This window comes from Physcomitrium patens, chromosome 14 (assembly GCF_059467195.1).
Source record: "Physcomitrium patens ecotype Gransden chromosome 14, ASM5946719v1, whole genome shotgun sequence".
NCBI lineage: Eukaryota > Viridiplantae > Streptophyta > Bryopsida > Funariales > Funariaceae > Physcomitrium > Physcomitrium patens.
Window position 1 is genome coordinate 15,277,379 of NC_143423.1, and position 21,156 is coordinate 15,298,534.

General features: G+C 37.7%; 4 protein-coding genes across 11 annotated transcripts; 1 reads left to right on the forward strand and 3 right to left on the reverse strand.

The window, feature by feature from the left end:
• Positions 1–3,472: 3,472 nt before the first annotated feature.
• Positions 3,473–6,421, reverse strand: LOC112291004 (CBS domain-containing protein CBSX2, chloroplastic). Its single transcript, XM_024537919.3, has 8 exons — positions 6,016–6,421; positions 5,553–5,640; positions 5,346–5,410; positions 4,878–4,926; positions 4,625–4,677; positions 4,348–4,463; positions 3,941–3,998; positions 3,473–3,748 (listed from the first exon to the last, which is right to left on the reverse strand). The coding sequence occupies exons 1-8, from the start codon at positions 6,247–6,249 to the stop codon at positions 3,635–3,637; spliced, it is 777 nt and encodes a 258-aa protein (XP_024393687.1). The 5' UTR covers positions 6,250–6,421; the 3' UTR covers positions 3,473–3,634.
• A 3,082-nt stretch (positions 6,422–9,503) lies between these two features.
• On the forward strand, positions 9,504–14,828 carry LOC112291167 (uncharacterized). Of its 4 annotated transcripts, none has more exons than XM_024538249.2 (7): positions 9,504–9,636; positions 9,842–9,908; positions 10,277–10,792; positions 12,506–12,612; positions 12,845–12,965; positions 13,344–13,689; positions 13,957–14,828. In XM_024538249.2, exons 3-7 carry the CDS (start codon positions 10,372–10,374, stop codon positions 14,594–14,596), a joined length of 1,635 nt encoding a protein of 544 aa, XP_024394017.1. In that variant the 5' UTR covers positions 9,504–9,636; positions 9,842–9,908; positions 10,277–10,371; the 3' UTR covers positions 14,597–14,828. The 4 variants fall into 4 exon arrangements, with proteins under 4 accessions (XP_024394017.1, XP_024394020.1, XP_090112136.1 ...); XM_024538252.2 differs by having other exon boundaries at positions 10,285–10,792; XM_090256010.1 differs by having other exon boundaries at positions 9,842–10,792.
• Positions 14,829–15,059: 231 nt separating this feature from the next.
• On the reverse strand, positions 15,060–19,258 carry LOC112291168 (putative NADH kinase). Of its 4 annotated transcripts, none has more exons than XM_024538254.3 (6): positions 18,569–19,254; positions 17,690–17,743; positions 17,176–17,427; positions 16,658–16,738; positions 16,100–16,251; positions 15,060–15,921 (listed from the first exon to the last, which is right to left on the reverse strand). In XM_024538254.3, the coding sequence occupies exons 1-6, from the start codon at positions 18,686–18,688 to the stop codon at positions 15,558–15,560; spliced, it is 1,023 nt and encodes a 340-aa protein (XP_024394022.1). In that variant the 5' UTR covers positions 18,689–19,254; the 3' UTR covers positions 15,060–15,557. The 4 variants fall into 4 exon arrangements, with proteins under 4 accessions (XP_024394022.1, XP_090112137.1, XP_024394023.1 ...); XM_090256011.1 differs by having other exon boundaries at positions 17,690–18,044; positions 18,569–19,226; XM_024538255.3 differs by having other exon boundaries at positions 17,690–17,734; positions 18,569–19,152.
• Positions 19,259–19,548: 290 nt separating this feature from the next.
• On the reverse strand, positions 19,549–20,786 carry LOC141046166 (uncharacterized). Of its 2 annotated transcripts, none has more exons than XM_073538632.2 (2): positions 20,385–20,786; positions 19,549–19,881 (listed from the first exon to the last, which is right to left on the reverse strand). In XM_073538632.2, the coding sequence occupies exons 1-2, from the start codon at positions 20,650–20,652 to the stop codon at positions 19,742–19,744; spliced, it is 408 nt and encodes a 135-aa protein (XP_073394733.1). In that variant the 5' UTR covers positions 20,653–20,786; the 3' UTR covers positions 19,549–19,741. The 2 variants fall into 2 exon arrangements, with proteins under 2 accessions (XP_073394733.1, XP_073394734.1); XM_073538633.2 differs by having other exon boundaries at positions 19,693–19,906.
• Positions 20,787–21,156: the final 370 nt, after the last annotated feature.

Genomic DNA, 21,156 nt, shown 5'->3' on the forward strand with positions numbered 1-21,156 from the left:
TTCTTTGATGTATCCTTTTCATTTTCTTTCTTCTTCTTTGATGCTTTCTTCTTATTGAAAAGTTTAATAGAATATTTTTGTTGAATAGCTCTACCTCTCTTTTCTTTAATCACAATACCATATGAACTATGAACTTGTTGATCTTCATTTGAAAAAGCTCTTATGATCATAGCATCAACCACATTTTTTCACCTAATTATTCTTCTAATAGTCTCAATTTTTTTTATAATATCAATTATTAGTAAATTAACAATCTTCACTTTTCTTTGTCACACTTTAATGGCATAAGACTTTTCTTCTCTTTTAGATATGATCTTATTCTTATTTTTTAGTTCTTCTATCTATTTTTTTATACCTCTTTTTTCAAAGTTGGTTCTTAAAAATTTATCAAAGCTTGAAAGTCTTATCTTTCTTCTTTTGAAATAAACAATACCTTCTCTTATCATTGCTTTATAGTTATTATATTTATTGTGCTTGTAGCCTAAACTATTATACCACATACATCTTTTCACATATCTCTTAGATTATCTTGAAATATTTGATGTATTAAGCTTTTGAAAACTTTTCAATTCTGTCATCTCTATCTTCAAATCTTTCATGCTTTTGATTAATTCTTTGGGTGCTTTATTATAAGTAACCTTGTTCATCTTTTGGATTGATCAAGAATTTTGGACAATGGGCACTAGATCGAATTGTCTTAGATAACCACAAGTCTTGAGCTTTTGATACTTAGCTAAAAGTCTAATTATCTCTTTTATATTTTTTCAATTATTAATAAAATTATTTTCAAATATCTTATCTAATAAGTAAAAGAGTAATTTATTTTTTAAATGATCATTTGTTATTTGTAAAAAATAACTCAATTTTTTTAGTGTTATGTAACTACTTTTTATATTTTAGTAATTGAACAAAATTTCTTCTTGAAATCTTTAATTAATTTTTTTAAGCCCATTTAACATCCATGCCTTTACTCAATCTATTCTAAAAATAGTTTTTTGATCATTCATTTTTTATCTTCTTTAAAAAATTATCCTTGAGATATTCCACAAATTCACTCTAAGAAATGAAGTCTTCATTTAACTTTTTTATTCTTTCTCTAATCTCAAGAACACTAAGATCAAAAGTAGAAATCATTTTTATCTCTAGAACTTAATGTACTTTCATCATACATACCAAGATCCTAAAACATTTGGTGATATTTTTTTCTTCAAATCTTCTAATCTTATCAATCACAATGTGGAAGACTTTAGTGGTACCTTTGCCACTCTTTTGAACTTGTTGTCATTGCTCCATAAATTGCATAAATGCTCAAAATAAGTCGTTTGAATCTACTCCTTTTGACATTCCAAATCTTGAATCACTATCTTTCATTACTTCTAGTAAAACAATAAGTGCCTCAATGCAATCTTAGTAGAAGTACCAATATATCATAGACAAAAAGATTGCCTTGAAAAAATATAGGGCCTCTAGTTGCTATTAATTTCCCTACTTTTTTTATAAAAACTTGCAAAATATATATAAAATTCAATAAAATATAAATCTTTCAAAAATTCTCTTGTTTTTCATATTGTCAACAAATCCTTTCATTAAATGCTTATAAAACAAATACAAGAGAGTCCAAAATCTTCTTTAATAGTCTTTAAATTTCTTTCTAAAGAATGTTGTTATGCTTTCAGAACCCTAAATACTACCCTATTTCTAAATTTTAAATCTTAAAACTTAATTTCAAATCTTAAACTTTAAATTTTATTTTATTTTATGTTTTTTTATTTAAAAGAAAAAAAAGTTGAGTTGAAGTTTCTAAAGGATTAATGTCATCACACTTTAGCTACCACCAACTTGTTGCTCATTCTTTTTTAGGAGAAGTTACATAATAATCTATGAAGAAGATACATATTTATAAGGTGTAGATGTCACACATCATATTATTATTAAAGGAGATTCATTCCTCTTACTTTTAGGCAATAAGTGTCTTTATCATCCAACATAATCTTCTAATATAAGCATTGCAAAACCAACCATCTAAATACCGTGAATAAATAAAAATTAAATTAAATTAAATTAAAAAGAATATTTAAATATATTCTTTAATAATTAATTATCATAAATCTTAATTTTCTTCTACAAATATAATTTTTTAAGAACTATGAAATTTTTTATTAATAATATATATAATATTATCTTTAATTATTAATTATTTCTAATATATAGTTGTTTTTAAAATATTTTATTTGATAAAAAAATACAAATTAAAATAGATGTATTTCATATTTTTTATCTAATTTTTATATATTGTGCTTAAATACAATACAACAATGTGTTTTATTTAATAGATGTTTTTTATTCTTAAATGTGATGAATTTAGTTTCTTTCAATTGCTTGATATAGATATTTGATTCTTTTTGTTTTTTATAAATTTTTTGTTGATTTCATAAAAGAACAATTTGGTATTTTTTTGTTTTTTTAATAATCTTTTTAATATATTTTGGAACCTTCTATAATATTTATATAAAATTATATTCACATATATATATATATATATTATAAGTTTATATATAAATAAAGTAATTAAATTGTAGTGGTTTTATTAAGCAAATTAGAATATTTTAATAATATATTCATAATCTTGAATGGAAGGAATAATAAAACAAGACTTCATTTATTTATTTATTTATAATATATCTACAAAAAAAATTAGAATATTTATTTGAATAGTCAATGATAGTTTAGATAATAAATCCTTATCTATAGAATTTGATTAATAATATAATGAAAAAGCTTATCATTTTATAAATATTAAATCTTAGATACAAGAACAAAAACAACTAGCATGTATAATAGATAATAATAAGTTTTTTTCTAATCAATTATTACATTTGTCTAAATACATAGAAATGACATGAGTGCTTCAAAAAATACATAAATTCATATAACCTCTCATTTTGAAAGTTATAAATACACATTTTCTCATTTAGAAAACCAGAAGTTGGTCATTCTTTAAAATGCAATGAAAATAAGCTATGAGTGGAGAGGACTAGTTAACCAAATTTGATTTATAAAGTAACTTCAAATATCAGATCTTGAATTGGAGCTCCTAGTGTTGTATTCGTTGTAATTTAGTTCAATGAATTGGCATTGTTTAAAATTCAGATAGTTTTTCTGCAATTTCATGTGCCTTGTCTATAATTTTACTACATTATGAGTTGGTATATTTTGACTTGTACAACTCACAAGCAACTCATGCTTTCAATGAGTATCATCTGCAATAATCACACAGTCCAATATAGATGTTGGAATCTATGTTTCAAACTTTGGGCCCCACCTGGAATACAATGCATTTCCACTATTCTTCAATCAACTTTGGTGTGCACTGTTCGATTTTTAAAAAAAATTGTTTTCAAATCCCAATCCCAATTAATAAACGGTGCATTCCCAACGTCTCTCTCAATGGATTGCACCAATTAGTCGACAATGAGTAAATAAATCCATAGCGTGCATGGACAGTGGAAGAATTAGTGTATCTAACAACCCTGAGGTAACGTCACAGTGGTGCAACACCTACAATACATTATCAGCAAGATCTTTGAAGGCTTGCTCGAAAAGAATTAGATAACATCTACAAACTAAACAATACTTATATTTCTTTGAATATATCTTCTGCAGCTTTCTTTCCTCCAAGCGCATCTTCAGCAGTTCGCTTCATATACAGTGCAGCTCTAACGACATTACCTCTTGTCAAAAGACCCACCTGTGATATAGACGAGATTTCCACTATTATTTAAAAATATGTCTGGACAACTAAGGAGGCAAGAACAAATGCTAACGAAGCTAGGCAATCCATTCAAACAAAGAACAGTACCTAGCATGTAGCTGAAGAAATCTACTGCCAAATTCATATTAAACCAGACGGTGTGAGAGGACAGGTACTAGATTCACTCACCAATTTACCATCCTGATCAACAACAGGCAAGCGCCTAAATTTGGTATCCAGCAAAACTCTGCCACATGCATAAAATCACCATATATTAGCATCTCGAGACCATTTTTTAACATCTTCGTGAGACCTACAATTTCTAACACTTCGCGACATAAAAAGCCTACTTGAATAGGTGTCACAGCTACTACTAAAGTGTTACTATGGTTTCATTTTCAGAGCATATTCCTATCCAAACAAGTTAAGATCCCTGGACTGTGCAATAGCCTACAACAGCAAAATAAGGTTACATGTATATTGGATCGTCGAGCTTCAACGACTAAGAAAAGCTTAATTTTCATACTTAATGATAGTAAAGCTATATTGCATTCGAGACAAAGAACTTATCAAACGCAGGATCAGAAATAGCTTACTTTGCTGCATCTTCAAGGTTGGTTTGTTTACGAACAACGAGGGGTGATGGGGTCATCACATCTCCAATTGTCTTTCCATTAGTTTTAACTAACAATTTCTGGATCTCTTTAAATGCCTGAGGAAGTGCAACCCTTATATAAGTTGGTCACAATCATCTGGAGAATTCTATTAACTATAGAGAGCAAAAGAGCTAAATCATAATCGATTCATTCTCAAAATATAGTAAACTCGAACTACAAAAGTGCTGGAGCACTTCATAAATTGACTGAAACTAACCTTCCACGTCCTGCCTGCCTCCGGAAATAAACTAGTTTCAGGTTGTCTTTGCCCTATCAACCACAAAGAAAGTCTACAATCACTCAAGTGCATCTTATTGAAACCAAATTCCTGCTGTGCATCAATCACCAAAACAATTTGAACCATGCAAATGTTGCCCAAATTAAAGTGCAGCATTGCCAAGACTATCTTACATAGATGTGCGCGCAACCACGTGAAGTTAAGGAAATCAGAACCAGTTTATGAGGACAACCTGATATTGAGTCAAGCGCTAATAGATCATAATCGGAGACAACCCCCACCTACATCGCACATGAAACTGTTACTCGAAGAAGCACAACTTAATACAAAGTCCTCGAACCTAACTTGATGGCAAAAACTTAAAAGTAGCATCTAAACACCCCAAGAAACCAGAGTAAGAACAAGCACAAATTTGGCGAGGTGTAAAGATACAACATCGTTCTGAAGACAGCCAAAAACAGAGCTCGGTAAAAGATTTATGATCTACCTCTCTAGACTCAATAATATCAGTACAGTTACGACTCGAAAGCTAAAGAAGACACACACAATCACAGGTCGCCAAAATATGCTCAAGGTCGTTTTGTACTACATCCACATATCATGGAGAAAATAACTGAAAAAAAAAAAAAAAAAAAAAAAAAAAAACAGGGCTACTTCCTCAGACCCACAAGATAACTAGAGACGGAGCCTGTCAACGTACCAAAGCTCCAGTGTCGTCGACCACAGGCATCCCAGTGATGCGCCTATCGACAAGGACCTCTAGTGCTGCAAGAAATCCCATTAATATTTAGTTACTCTTTCTAACTCTAGGCAAGTCTTCAAATGAATTCATCTAAAATTGAAACTTAGAGAAGCAACCAAACAACTCTCTGAGAAAAAACAAGAAAGGACCTTTATGCCTGCATACCTTCATCTATTGTGGTGTTTTCTGTTGCACAATATAACTCCGTCATAGGTGTCATGAAGTCACCCACCGTATATGACTCGTGTTTATGCTGCACGATGTGTCAGCTCTTTAGAGAACAGGTAATAAGCTTCCAATTTCAAGGTGCTCTAAACCTTCACTATCCCAATTAAATAAGTGTTGCATTACTGGATAAAGAGCAAAACATCCAAAGGCGTTCATAAAAACCCCAACAATTGAGGTATTAATACTTAATGTTCGAGACGGACTGTTGCTTGCTTGCAGTCTGGGACACAGATGCAATTCTTCAATAGCCATTCATTGATTGAAAACCTTACAACACTCTGACAGAATGCAGAAAAGAGGAGAAACGGATAGGTTGGCCGAATTGGTGGCAATTGAGAGCTTCCAGCAATTACCAACAACGAGACACATTAGGTCAAGGGTTCGCGAGGGGCCAATATACCGGAGAAGGATTCTCTACCAACGCACTCCGTGTGACTGGAAAGCTACTTTCCCTGGACCGCGCATTCACTTTTCCCAAGACCACCGACGTATCCACCACGCTGGATACATTCTTCCGACTGGGCAACTGCACCAGCTGCGGCCTGGCGGTGGGCGATGAGCAAGGACCCAACTCCCTTCTACCCACGGCAGGCATCCCCATCGCCGTGCTCGAGGCCACCACCATGGCCGCCATATCTGCTCCTCTCAGAGCTAACACCACCAACTTCCGCAACCAGACAATTCACCCACCAAGCAATCCTGAGAGCTTCGATTCGCGACCACGCAGTGTGAAGCAATCTATCCTCCGAGGACTCAGTGCGACTGCTTTTTCCACTCTCACGTCAATCTCGTGCAAGCTCGTCGTGAGAGAGCTAATGGCAGCAGCTTGTAAGCTTTGCTGGAGGATTTGTGCCACTGAAGCCTGAAACGCTTTAGGCCTATGTGACCACTAATTGCTGGACGACGGGGGCTCATATATCCGGGTGTCTCTCGGATCCGGGTATATATACTGATGACGTGGTGCACATCCAGAGAGAGCTGCAGTGGCTCATCGCAGCCGCTCATTCTTCCAGCATCCCTTCCGATCGTCTCGGATGCTGGCCCTTTTCACACCTGCTTGGGAGTTTGTCAACACCTGGTCATCCAATTCTGTCCCTTGATGGATGGATGGTGGTCTTTCATCCAACTGTCTCATTTCCATTTGATACTAAATATAGTATCGCTTTTTTCGGCTTTCTAGTAACATTCATGTTGTTTTACATATGTCATCCAAGTATTGTCTAATCGTTTTGTGAAAATCAAGATGTAAATCTTCAAAAGCATAAACAAGATTAAGTGTAACAATTGTGAAAGGACTACTAAGAAGACAATTGATTTGCGGTGAAATTGCTTGTTAAATAATATATACATATATATGGGAATGTCAAATATATCCATGAATTTACTAAAAATACCCACCTTTAATGAAGAACATGGTAATCATGATGAACATGGTTGGTTTTTATTGGTTACAGATCTAATAATGGAGAAATTAATCTAGAAATCATTAAAAAAAAATCACAATGGTTAGGATAGGTGGATTGATTTAATAAAAACTTAGGTCTATTTAACATTTATATATATATATATATATATATAGTACTCTCACTTCTTTTAACGTTAAATATAGTAAAAGTATATGTTGGGATAGATTACAAATAATTAATGACAAATCATACCTACACATGTAATTGATCTAATTTTCATTTTGGATTTCTTCTCACATAACCAATCATAAGAAAAAGAAAAAGAAAATCCTAATCAAAGATTTGTTATATAATTTTATGTATTTATAGAAAGATGAGATTCAATCTAATAACATGTTATTCTAGCATACTAGTAAATTAATTATTAAATAGTCCATCTGTCAATTCTTTTTGGTTGCAGCTTTTAAGTTACAAATATATGACTTGGTAAATGCGTGGCTAAAAATAAATAAAATACAATATTCTACAAAAAAAATATTGAATGAAAATAATGTTCTGGTGTTTAGACATAATTACTAAAAAACCAAACAAGTTTGGACAACAATACAAATACTTTTATCACAATACAAATAAGAAGAGGCGATTCAGATAATAAAAATAACAGTTCTACAATAAATCCCCAAAAAAACCCTCATTATATATTAGATATAAAAAAACTATAAAAATCATTTTATGTAAAATAAATTAACTAATTAACTAGATGTTAATATATATATATATATATATATATATATTGTACATCAAGGTTTTATACAATAAAAAAGGGTAAATTGTTGGAAAAAAATAATTAAATCACCTTTTGATTTAAAACTTTGAATTTTATCACTAAACACATAGATACGACAACATAAAGTAATTTAGAAATAATTTCTACAATATCATAATTAATTAATTAATTATTTATTTATTTTACACTTGCCGTTAACATTAAATTTTAATTTTAGATAATTATCTTTGGTGTCAAGAGTAGAAAACTTTAAAAAAAACATACAACTATTTAGTTTTGAAACAAAGCAACAAATTATTTTAAAATATGTACGTGTATTTAAGCAATTTTTTCAATAAAATGGTGTAAATATAGACAAACTGAATGTAAATTTACAACAAAACTTCTTAACATATACTATTTATTAATACAATTTATGAACAAGGATAAAATTACAAATTTCAAAGTATAGATTTTGTAAATTGCATGCAACACACATAATTTAGATGAAATTGAAACCAGTGTAAATATTTATTATATTAGTATAGGCATATAATTATTATTTCTATTTTATTATCAATCAAATTGAAATGTCCCCTTTTTTTTTTGTGTGTGTGTGTATATATATATATATATGTATATATCTAACGAATTAACCTATTCAATACATTGGTGGAGTGAACTTTGTCATAATTTCAACATATCTATTTATCCTCAACATGTCTACACCAAAGTCTACTTCACCTCCACCCACTCATTACAAAAGAGAGTAAACACATGATTTGAGGCATTCTTAAGATCCTTTGAAATTCACATGTGAATTTCAAACTTGAGAATTTTTGGTGTTTGGAAATGTTGTACACAAACCTCACATTCACATATGCATGCATACATCCATACATCTAGATGACCCATGTATCATGTATACATGATGTAAGCATGTGTCACCATAGCCACAAGTGACATGAATTCTTTTGGAACACTATCTAATATTTTTAGTCTATTTAAAGTTTGATTATTTCATATTAGTTTGGTAATTAGCAGTAGATAACAACACATTATAAAATACAATAAAAAATTATTTGATTTGATTTGATTTGATTTTAATTATATATATATTATGTTTAATTATTCAAATTATTATTATTATAGCTTATATTTCCATTTTTCATATTCTATTTGTGCATGAATATTAGTTATTAATTTTTGAGGAATATCAACAAAAAATAAAAGAAAAGAGAGAAATCATTTCAAACAGAAAGTAGAAAAAGGGGTATGTTGTTAAGATTTATTAATATTTTATTTTGTAAAGACTGTTTCTTGCAATTCATATTAAAAATTGTGACTGAGTCATTGTTGGTAATAGTTTTAAAATCATAATAGATATAAAAAAATACAATCAAATTAATTTAAAGTTGCAATAAAACTGTATATATATATATATATATCTATATTCTTCTTTGTATGTTGTATACTTGTACATAAGATTAAAACATATTATGACATTAAAATAAATTTTTGAAGTAACTGATACTCTATAATAAACAACGCAGTGCAACAACGCAGTGGATATATCCCTCTCCCGCCCTTGTCAGTGTGAATGCGGCTATCGGACTGACGTCATCTCCACGGTCGTAGGGGCGGAACCCCAAAGGCGCGGCGGTGGGGATGGGGTGGGTGCGCGTTAAGATTAGGGCAGGACGAGGGTTCCAGCTTCGCGCTTCTTCTCGTGACTGGCCCTTGACTTGCCTTCTTTGTCTCTGGAAGACTCTACACTTGTGCGTGTGTGCGTGTGTGTGTTTGTATGCGAGAGGGGAGGGAGGTTGGACTTCTATCGGCATCGCCATTGGTACGCAGCACATGACTGGGCCTCGTCGCTTTGCCTCGCCACTTCTCCTTCTTCTTTAATTCTGGCATATCATTTGTGTGGCGGAGTCATTAATTTGTGGCGACTATGGATCTGCGCGGATATGGTGGGCGGGGACTGTCATTAGGTTTCTAGTTGTGCTGGAAATCTCATCTTCGATAGCCTTAAAGTGGTTTCGGATGTACAGGATCGAGTATTGACGGCGTATCGAGGCGTCTGGGAATACCGGCAGTAGATTGCAGTGGTGGACTAAAGTAAGCAAGCACACGTATGGGATGGGGGGACGATTAGAGGTGGACAAGGGAGTTTCGGAAGAGTTGGGTTGTGGTGGATGGGCGTTGGTTTTGAGGAGGGTTCTTGATTTGGCAGTAGGCGCGGTTTTGCCAAGGGGAAAGGATTGAGGCTCTCCGTTGGAATACTATGGCTTAGACTCGGAGATAGGTTGGTTATTCGTTATTTTGGGTCAGGATTCGAAGCGGTGTTAATATGTGTTCATAGTGTATTCCGGCTTTTGATATTAGGAAAGAGGGGCTTGCAATGCTATTATTTGTCATGGGATATGGTGGTATGGGGAGGAAGTCGTGCAGGGCGACTGTCGGTTGTCATTGACGGTTTTAGTCAGGTGCACAGTTGCAGGATTGTAATCGGAAAGAGGTTCTTCTAGCAACCAAAAGAAAGAGAAGCTCGCCAAGGTTTCTTTTCCAGGTGCCGGGGTTAATGCTTGACAGTATGGGAGAACGCGACATGCAGTTCGGTATGGCTCCTCTGCATCACAAGGACTATCATTCTCCCCACCACAGCCGCAGCCGGGATGGTGTGGAGAGGAGCAGCCGCGAGTTTGACTCATATCCTGATAAGGACAGAGATAGGAGTCGTGATAGGTGGAGAGACCGGGAGCACGAGAAAGAGAGAGACCGATTCAAAGACAAGGAGCGAGGTCGTGATTATGACAAAGAAAGGGACAGAGGCCGAGAGAGGGAACCCTACGTTGAACGCAACGGGCATGGCCATATTGGGTCGGTGGGTCGGGCTGGGATGGTGGGAGGTTTCTCTCACCAGAATGAAGGGGGACCTGGAAGTCGTGACCGAGAGATTCATGGCACTCGCGACGACCGGGAAGACAGACACGGCTCTGCAGGTTTGCCTTTTATTGTGCTGCACGCATCTGATGCCAGTAGGCCAAGGTAGTGAGCTACATGTCAGTCTTGTTTTTGTGAGGAATATTCTCGATTCTGAGACGAGACGCGTGAATAGAGGACTGCGTGGACGGGTTTGCATTGAGTCACGACCATCGAGCGTATCCTCTGGAGCACAGAGATCCAATGAGATTCCTTGTATTCCGTGTATGTGTTGGGCGTTTCTGGACCACTATACGGGTAGAGACCAATACGGATAGAAAACTGGTCATAAGCTTCCAATTCATGGGTTCCACCTGTCAAGCCAGAGAAAACTTGCGATGGGGTTTGCAGCATTGTGTACAGCTGCCGGTGGGCAAGTTGGACATCATTGCTGCCCTTGCTGAAAGCTGGGGTTAAGACTACTGAAGGGGTTTGGGGCTGACGATGAACACCAATGATGAGATGGATCTGATCCAGACAATGTGTGATGTGGTGTTCGAATAATATCAGTCGAAACCTAGTACAAGTTCTGCTCCGCACTAGATTTCTCTGTCCACCTCCAAGTGATTCTACCGTAGACTAAGGTGTAACTGATGATTTACATGAGGGAAAATACGACGATTTCAAGTGAGGTTTTGCTGGCATGCATTGGTTGGGACGAACTAAGTACGACAGTGAGAGTATGTTTAAGCATCCTACGGTGGGGATATGGTTGGGGGGAAACGGTGGGGTCAAGAGGTTGAGAGTGTTGCCTTGATGAACTTCATGCACCTCGGCAATACGATTAAGATTCTTTGGAGAAGCATTCGCGGCTAAGGCATTTTAATCGGAGACCTCTTTCTTCAGTTTATATGGTTAGTCATGTGTGATTTTGCTTCGCGAATCACTTGTTTGTGGCATCACCATAAGTTCTGGACTCAAGCTAGCCATTAAATCTATTCCAAGGACCTCGTCATCTCAGAAGTCACTCTTTGGTGTAGAACCTCCGTGCCGCAAGGTCTCCCGATGTGCTGAGGTGTGGGGGCTGGAGACTGTTACATTGGACGGAATGCGGTCCAGGTTTGTGATTTGCAGGGCATACAACATATGTTCGTTGGAATAGTATTATTCAAGAACATTGGGGCATGACATAGTGGGCTTGACGATCTCGAGGGTTTGGAATGTACGTGGGTTTCAAGGATTAGTCTGTCGATTATTAAGGGGTAACTTGAAGCTATAGCTATAGCTGCTGCGATATCACGGTTACCTCATGTCTTCGATGGGACTTCAATCGGTTTCGATCTCTAGTCTTCATGGGATTGTGGAGGTTTTGTGTGGTGTGGAAGTATATTTATTGGTCTTTGGTCTAGACCATTTAGTATTGAGAGAAACCATCAGCAACACTCTTCCCTTCGATTACTTGATTGTGAGAAACGCCCCTGGTCGCATGGCTCTTGCCACGCTGAAGAAAACCAGATGTGCTGGATTCTGGCTGAAGCAAACAACCTTTGGGTACACGATAAACACCCAATGACTTCTGGAGTATCATGAACATGGGGCATTGCATTAAGTTTATTCTCTGTTTGCTCAATTTTTTCAATGTGCGAGAAAGGTTTTGGTAACTTAATCCAGTGGAGAATCAGTGCCATGTTGTTAACGTGTTCAGGAAGGTGTGCAAGTTTTTGCAGTGTGTGGATATTAAAGTTGCTGAGGATACGTTGTAACATTCTAAATTGTCTTCTTTACTTGTGCAGGGGCGACGGTGGGCCTGGAAGCAAATACGATTTATATTTCAAATCTTCCAGAGAGCGTCACAGAAGACAGCCTCGCCGCTTTACTCAGTGAGACGGCAAATATCAAGGTTCATCATCTCTATGCCCTGCTTGTGTTATCTTGGTTGCCATGATTGCTGCGGATGTGCGAACGTGTCCTGATTCTTTGCTCTCGTGTTTTGTAATTAAAATTTTCATTTTTCTTCTGTTTTTTTACCCAACTCGCAACGCTTGTGTATCTCTTGCCAGTATCGTTTCTTAGTGATTTCTTCTAAATTTTTCCTTTTTGAAAGAAGAGATTTTAATTATTGCGATATGCAGGTGGATAGGAAAACAGGAGAACCCATGGTAAAATTGTTTGAAGACAAAGTGGGTGGTCGAGAGGCAGAGGTTGTCTTAGACGATCCTAGATCTGGAACAGGCATTGTCAGCTGGTTTAATGGTATTCAACGTTGTCCCTTCCGCTATTATGATATGTATTGCTGATTCTAACTTTGGACTCTTATCCTATATTAGCTATTTATTACAGGAATACATACAATGTGAAAACTAATTTCTGGACTTATTCCCTTCTAAGCGTATTTCAACTCTTGATGACTTGTTCAAGTCAACCAATTGGTAGGCCAGCTTCATTGTGTTGCACTGGAGCTGTAGAGTATAACTCTGATATGTATTGAGCAGCCCTTCGTGCTGATTGAATTTACCCAATTTCATTTTGTTTAGGTTTGTCAAGTCCCTGCCTTCGCATGTGTCCTATGGACGCAGGTTCGATTATGCTGCGCAACTTGGAATGAATAGGTTACTGTATTGTGTATGACAGGGTACGACTTTAAAGGAAGTAAAATACAGGTTTCCCTCGGACATGCTCCCCCCCCGGTGTCCCGTTCTAGTCATGAAAGACAAGGAGACCCCTATGGTTCTCATTTTGACAGAGATAGCCATCGGTCAGGTTACCGTGGTGGCAGAGGTCGTGGAAGATACCCAGATCGCATGCCCATCCCTGGTCCAGCTCCACCCGGGATTCGGCGTGGTGCTTCAATGTTTGGGAGGGGAGGATTTGCTTCACCCGGAGGATTTAATGACTTCCCTACAGGTGGAGAAAGTTTTGGGCGCAACAATCCGAATGTTACCCCAAGAGAAGGCGACTGGATATGCTCAGAGCCGACGTAAGGAGTCTGCTTTCCTAACGCAAGCTTCAACTTTGAACTCATGATGTTTTCAAACCCAATTACAAACTATTTAAAAATATACTATGCTTTCTACGTGGATATGATTAGTACGAGCAATTCGCCACCAAATTACCTTTTAAATTCATGAAGTACCGGAAGGATTGATGTGCAAATTTTTCATCATTTTGTTCACAATTACAGTATACCCTACCTGTTAGCTTAATATATTTCTCTCTTCTGATTGGTGGGTTGAAATTTGTCCAGATGTGGGAATTTGAATTTTGCGAGAAGAACCCACTGCAACAACTGCAACAAACCGCGGAGAGATATTGGAGAACTTGGGATCCGAGTCAATGGAGGTTTTAGCCAAGGTGGTTTCGGTGGGCCTCCTCATGCCCCATTTATGGGAGGACCAGTTATAGGCGGAAGGGAGCTGCCCAGAGGTTTCAGTGGGCATGGTGAACCTCCTGGGCCTTGGGGACGTGGCAGGTCAAGCGATTTCGACCATGGGTCCTTACCCCCAATTTCAGACAGGATGTCTGATTTCCGATCAGTCAGGGATATGAGAGATCGTGATATGTATAGTGGTGGTGGTCGAGAAATTTTCCGAGAAAGGGAACGATTCCATTCACGACCCCCTTTCGAAAGAGGGGTCGGTCCCATGGATCGAATGCCTCTGGAACCTTTTGTTGATAGAGATAGGGAGCGAGGTGATATTTACCGTGAGAAAAGGATGCTAGATGGCGTGGATCACAGAGTTAGGCCAGGGAGCCCTCCACGATCACGCTGGGGACGAGATGACAAAGACCGCAGTAGCTCTCCTGGTCGGGGCTTGTATCGCCCAGACAGACACCGAGATATGCGTCGAGAGGAGAGGCGAGATCGAAGAGATGCTCCCTATTAAATGAAAGCACATACTTGTGCTGCTGAATAGCTTCCATTGTGTTTTGCCAAGATGTACGCACTAGCCGTGGATGTAGAGAAATTAGGCAATTCTTGCATCCATAACTGAGGACACCAAAAGGTTTCGGTACCTCTGTTAATCATGTGACAGAAGATTATCCTTCTCTTGTCTCAATGTTTCCAAGCTATTCTTGGGAACTTTTGAACGCCAATTCATCCAGCTCTTAACAGTCCTTAACGGCTTCGATCAAGATCCTGTCTCTAGTTACGTCTCTGGAGCCGTCGTCCCCTAAACGTGATGTGCAACTTGCAAACCCATAATATAGGCCAATTTCTTCAACTGAGGTATATGCTATTCAGTTTTTACTTCGCATAAGCATACCCTTTTTTCTCTGAAAATGAAATTGCACCTACTCAGTTAATGAAAAATCGACAAATAACTGACCTTCAACCTGAGTAGCTAGTTCAGAAGAAAATGTTGTTGGACAACAATCCATCTGTGTACACCGTTTACATTCCTTACAGTGTTCTCTACAACGTATTGGTCTTTTAATGTATCAACACCTAGTCACTTCTTTCACTGTACGAATTGTGAGTGTAAAAGTGCCTACTTCACAGCAATTCACAATATCGACCTACTTCGACTGCTTCACATAAGTTTATCTTCCTGAAACTGTCTCGCTTGGCCACATTAGAACTAACCAAGCTGCAATTTTTCAACAGGTTGAACCAGTAAGAAGAAAAGAATTGTAACGTCTACCAAGAGAATAGACAAATAAATTGCCAATCGCACAAACAATGACCGTTGGCGTCAGAAGTACTATATACAAGCACTACCTGTGAGTTAACCGAAAGCAAAGGCTTTGATTTGGTCATGTGGAGCTACGCACTGTGTAGGTGCGACATGGTTCGTATAAGTGAAGGATCATGATCCACTAAAATTTAGATGCAATAGCCGCACTTCACTTCTGAGCCCAAAAAATACGTAAAGGAGGTGCACAATTTGATACACCAATCTTGCTGCCAAAACTGATGGGATAGCAAAGATGAGACCCATCAACATAGATAATGCCTTTCCTAGAACGCCAATCAACCTGTAATACATGATCGTCTTCAACAAACCCTTTCAAGAAGCTTGTATACTTCGGGTGTGGACTGTTGGGCTCCCTTACCATATACTGCAATTTGGAGGACAGGAGAGGCATCACGGTTCCACCAGCTGATTTCATTGCTGCTGTTGAGCCTGTTGCAGTGGAAATACGTAACCCACTTGAACGCGAGTGAATGACTGGGATGAGTAGTTCCTCAGTGCTTTGCTTCTCAATACTGTACCAAGATCATACGAAAATCAATATCTCCCAGGTGTAACCTACTTCCGACATTGCCATAGCTGAGAGATTAAACGGTATCATTTTCCTTAAAATACTATCCAGACACTTCATATCCAACCAGCCTATTTCCTTGCATGTAAAAGGTAGGACCAAACACAAAAGAAGTTTCGCACCTAAAACTGCAGCGAGATATTGCAGCTGGACTTGGATGCGCAATAAGAATATCATTCAAGGCAGGAGTGTCAATCTTGACCCCATCAATGAATGTCGCAATCCTTGTTACCTCTGCTGGCTCCATCGTTCCGTTAAGAATATCATCGAGCATCTGATGTAATACCATAGATGTACTCAAATCCACCAGTTTTAAAAGAATACCGGAGGACTCATTAAATCAATGGAAATCGATTAGCGGGATAAAACTCATTCGATCCCGAAAACAAATGAACAAATTATTAAAAAGATCAAAATAGCTAACACAAAGTCCTTCAATGCGCAACAGATCCGAAGGCTATCCTAATCCTCAAAACAAATTAACACCTAGAATCTTCAACAATTCTCATCCAAAAGACTTCAAACATTCAGCTCTCATTAACTTCATTAGCGAATCTTGATGACCACACTTGATGTCCGCCAACGTTCAACAGCAATATCGCGCAATGACAATAACATCTAAACCTCGTCACCAAGAAGCAGAAAATAATGTAGTGAACTGTACAAATGTGGTTAACTACCTGCTCGAAATTTTCTGCAGTTGCTCCACAAAGGTGGCCAGAGCTCCGATTCGCATCAAAACGTCCGAGATTTTCCTCAACCTGCCACACAGCGATTATAGCGACTCGTCGATCGTCATTCATAAAAAATCTGCAAGACCGAGCAAAAGCCATACTCTTCTATTCAACACTTTTTAAAGCGCTATTAAGTAGTTTATTGAACAGAATTAGTAGCAAAATTCCGTCACTAACGAATATAGATCCTTCATGCTTATTTCAAAATATAAAGGTGGAAGGTACCAGAAGAATCAAGAGAACAAGATATATTTTACCAAAAAGCAGTAAAAAATTCTCAGGGGTGCCATAAGTTAGAAAATCGATGCATGTTTCAAGTACTAGCGTAATGGTGCCAAATAGGACTAAGCCAAATGTGAACTTAAGGCGATTTGAGACCTTCAAACACTCCCAAAAGTTGTGCTCAAATTACATCATGAGGAAACCATACACTGGAAAACCTGTCGACGGGTTGCATAACAAACCTCATCAATTTGAGTAGGATCGGAATTTACGCCCAACACAGGAATGGAGCTATCTAAGTAATGACTTGCTTGAAGAAGTGTTCCATCCCCTCCAACAGTGATCACTAAGTCTATATCGCGGATGGGAGACTGTAGTTCATCCCTTAAATGCATTTCGAACTGGATATGAGCTTGCCGGCGACTAAGAACATCTTTACACAGTCGAACAGTGTGCTCATGAACCCTGTGCCTGTCTTGAAGGTTGCCCACCATCTACACAATACAAACTCCGTTGAATCAATCATCCACAAAGACATCTTTGTTACTTATGTCGTAGCACCACTGCCCATACACCCGTGTCATCACTGTGTATAATATCAAACACTATGTGATCATGGCAGAGTGTCTTAATGACACCAAATTGTTGGGCGCTTATAAGATTTAGAAGAGGATGATTGTTAAGGGCTGCACTAGTAGCACAGTGATGGAGGACAACAGTTGCGGAGGAGGATATTTTAGTGTCAAGTAGCCACACCTGGATGGAACCGTATTCATGCTGGTGTGAGGAATTGGAAAGCACCTGCATCGCCTGAAAAATTAAGTGTTTAAGGCTACATTTTACTGTCTTCTTTCTTGAATTCATTCCTAATAAGATGGTCTAAAAGAGAACACATTCAATGAAGCTCACTGCTTCACTACGAAGGTTGTAATAGTTTTACTTGCTCAAGTCCTTTGGGCACATTGGACATGTAAACACACGTATAAATGCACAGTAAGAATCTTCTGAGCCAGTGGACCGGCCTTCGATCCACTGGTATCAAACGTAATGGGTTGAAAACCTGCGGTCGACATCTGATCTAAGCTCGCCAAGCAACTTCGCAACATGCTCACTGCCGAATACAAAAACGGATGAGAAGTGCTATCAAGCTGCGTTGACAGCCGTAAAGTATTTTTTCGAAACCTAAACTATACTTTTCAGGGAGACTAGCTACATATAATATCAAAAGTGAATAGAAGTGGCATTGCGAGTCAAACGAGCAGCCAATTCAGCTCAAAAGCGAACACAGAACCAATTACAGCTAATCCAAACACTCTTTCTCGAAAATCTCATGTGATTTACACCGAAAGACTACAGAAAGCTGTAGAAATTTTACAAGAATCGTGGGAGTTGACAAAATAACATTTCAAGGTCCTCTTCCAAGGCAATTCATTCTTACGATTTATTCTCATCAAAGCTATGCTTTCGAGCGACTGTGAACCAGGGTGTGTGTAACGCGAATATTAAACCCCAAACATTGCGCAACCGGGACTAACGCAGAACGATATGCGTGTCGAATTCTGCTAAAAAATAGAGGTTATAGTATGAAAACAATATGAGTTCCACGAACCAGGAGGAGTATAAAATTTTACGTACCTGAGGTTCCGACAAGAAACGCGTGAAAGATGGGTCTTGGTGCCTCGCCACATACATGTCATAAGCGCTGCGTTTCGCCAGTACCAAAACTCGTCGCATCCTTACAGCCATCACTGACATTAAAATTCAACCTGCCACTACCTCTTGTTTCTCCAACAACACATCACAATCTGCTGAAATTTAGCCAACTCCGGAAACCTAAATTGCTGTCTGAATCCTGCCGCGAAATGTGTTCAATCAATCCTATTCACTCGAAGCACGTTCCCAGCTGGATTGCTCACGCATGGAGGTTTCTTCGAGCAACCAGACGCATTTCCGCTCCCACTTCTCCTTGTGGCCAAAACAATCAGTCCAATTGACAATACCAAACACCACCGTCGTATCTCTCCCTCTCAATTAGCCACAGCTCACGATCTCCTCTTCAAATCCAGACGTAGCGAGCCACAATGCGAGCTCAGGCTCCACAATGATCAAGTGCATGCAATTCACGATTCCATGCTGAGTTTGAACGGTTCCGAGACGGATTCCGACCACGTCTAGCCTGCGAAAATTGGAGCAGAGCAGAGAGGCGAGATTGGAGCAATCTACCATACGAGTCCGTCTTTGGAATGCATCGTCCCGCAGCAAATCTGTCGCAAGCGTAGCGTCCTGCTGCGCTGCGGTCGACGTCCCCCTGAGAAGAATTTGCCTTTCGACCTCAGCACTTGAAACCCTAATTTGACAAATCTTTGTGGGATCTTTTCGATGCTTCGCTTAAGTGATTTTTGGACCGATAATTTTCGAGGGGTTAGGGTCTCTATTTCAATTGACAGAGTATATATTTATATATATATATATATACATTGACAAACAAAACCGAGTACAAAATCTGAAGTGCCAACTTTCAAGAGCAATTACAGAAATTTCAATGATTGCTTTATAAATCTGAAAGTTACATAGAATAATACACACAGTCTTGTACACATGTACAAAGTTGCACATCAAATTGATAACTAAACATCCTTCTACAAAGTCAAATCAACAACTATGTCTTGTACTCAGTATTGTTCAAAGAAAATCTTCAAACTTCAATATTTAGTTCAATAACCTTTTGCTTCCAAAACAACTGAAATCCTTCTTGGCATACTTTTGTAGAGTTTCTCACAATCTTTTGCATCAAAACTAGGGTAAATACTACAAACATTCTCCCACAATTCTTGAACACCTCTTGGCCTTGGAGTGACTTGGCTTAAACGCTGTTTGAGAAGGGCCCAAAAATGTTCCATTGGATTCAAATCTGGAGATTGAGTTGGCCATCGAAGGAGCTGAAATGGCTGTGAAGAGAGCCAAAACTGAACACTTTTTGCCGTATGTTTGGGATCATTATCATGTTGAAAAACCACCTCAGTAGGATCTAAGTTGTAATTTTGTGTGGTACTTTGCAAGTAGGTTTCTAAAATTTTTTTGTACAAGTATTGTTCCATTCTACCTTCAATTTGATACCAAGCACCCGGCCCAAAAGCAGTCATACAACCCCAAATCATAATTGAACCACCACCATGTTTGACAGTTTGACTAACATGTTTAGATCCAAGTCGTTCTCCTTCTCTCAACCAACACCAAGACCTACCATCTGAGTTGATTAGGTTAATCTTTGTCTCATCACTAAAAATAACCCGTCTCCAATCATCAACGGTCCAATTTTTGTATTTATGAGCAAAACTCAACCTTGCAAGAACATATCTTTTGGCAAGTAGAGGCTTCTTTTGTTGCACACAAGCACCCAAACCAGCTTCTCTCAAACCACGCCTCAAGGTGATGTCTGAGAAGTGTTTACCTGTTTTTTCTCGAAGTTGTTTTGCAGCTGCACTTGCCGTTTTGAGACAACCAGCAGTGACAAGGTGCACACCAAGTCGCTTCTCTTGCTCTCCTAAAACCTTTGGACGTCCTCCTCTTTGCTTTTCTATTTCACCACTAATCTCCCTCCTCAGATGAGCTACTGAAGACTGACTCATTCCAAGTGAGTCTGCAACTTTTCTTATAGAAACACCACTCCTAAGCTGCACCAATTCTTGGTGCTTCAATGATTCACACAACCGAGGCATAGAGATACAATTGACAAATCAACTTTCACTATAGATAGTACACAACAAGAGCAACACAACAAACAAAAAATGCCCTCAAATCTTGCAACAACGAGTGTACATTGAAATTTCGAAATTCAGCAAGAAGAAGCAACCAAAACTGAGTACGCACGTCTGTGTGCTTCTACAACACTTTTCTCATAAACCCTACCTCAAATGATAATGAGATTTTTCATCCATATAGAAGACTGGATGAATATACACAATAAAAAAGTAATTCTATCAATTGACTTATGTGTCAGTTGGAAGGATCAATGAACTATGAGTGTTCAGATTTTGTACTCTGTTTTGTTTGTCACTGTATATAAGGGAATGTTAAATAGACCCAGGTTTTTACAAAATTGACTCACTCTTGATGAAGAATATGGTAATCATGATGAATGTGGTTGATTTTTATTGGTTGCAGATCCGGTAGTGGAAAAATTAATCTGGAGTTTTTTTCTTTTTTCTTTTTCTCATGATGGT

Excerpts from the sequence above, each read along its gene's own strand:
- LOC112291004 (XM_024537919.3), bottom strand. The coding sequence starts at position 6,249 with ATGGCGGCCATGGTGGTGGCCTCGAGCACGGCGATGGGGATGCCTGCC. Across the intron at positions 4,678-4,877 it reads AGCGCTTGACTCAATATCAG|GGCAAAGACAACCTGAAACT; the intron begins GTTGTCCTCATA and ends TGTGGTTGATAG. Across the intron at positions 4,464-4,624 it reads AGGCAGGCAGGACGTGGAAG|GCATTTAAAGAGATCCAGAA; the intron begins GTTAGTTTCAGT and ends GCACTTCCTCAG.
- LOC112291167 (XM_090256010.1), top strand. The coding sequence starts at position 10,372 with ATGCTTGACAGTATGGGAGAACGCGACATGCAGTTCGGTATGGCTCCT. Across the intron at positions 12,966-13,343 it reads CATTGTCAGCTGGTTTAATG|GGTACGACTTTAAAGGAAGT; the intron begins GTATTCAACGTT and ends TGTGTATGACAG. Across the intron at positions 13,690-13,956 it reads TGGATATGCTCAGAGCCGAC|ATGTGGGAATTTGAATTTTG; the intron begins GTAAGGAGTCTG and ends AAATTTGTCCAG.
- LOC112291168 (XM_024538254.3), bottom strand. The coding sequence starts at position 18,688 with ATGTCAGTGATGGCTGTAAGGATGCGACGAGTTTTGGTACTGGCGAAA. Across the intron at positions 16,739-17,175 it reads ATCCTACTCAAATTGATGAG|GTTGAGGAAAATCTCGGACG; the intron begins GTTTGTTATGCA and ends GCTGTGTGGCAG. Across the intron at positions 15,922-16,099 it reads ATATCTCGCTGCAGTTTTAG|TATTGAGAAGCAAAGCACTG; the intron begins GTGCGAAACTTC and ends ATCTTGGTACAG.
- LOC141046166 (XM_073538632.2), bottom strand. The coding sequence starts at position 20,652 with ATGCCTCGGTTGTGTGAATCATTGAAGCACCAAGAATTGGTGCAGCTT. Across the intron at positions 19,882-20,384 it reads ACAACTTCGAGAAAAAACAG|CCATTTCAGCTCCTTCGATG; the intron begins GTAAACACTTCT and ends CTCTCTTCACAG.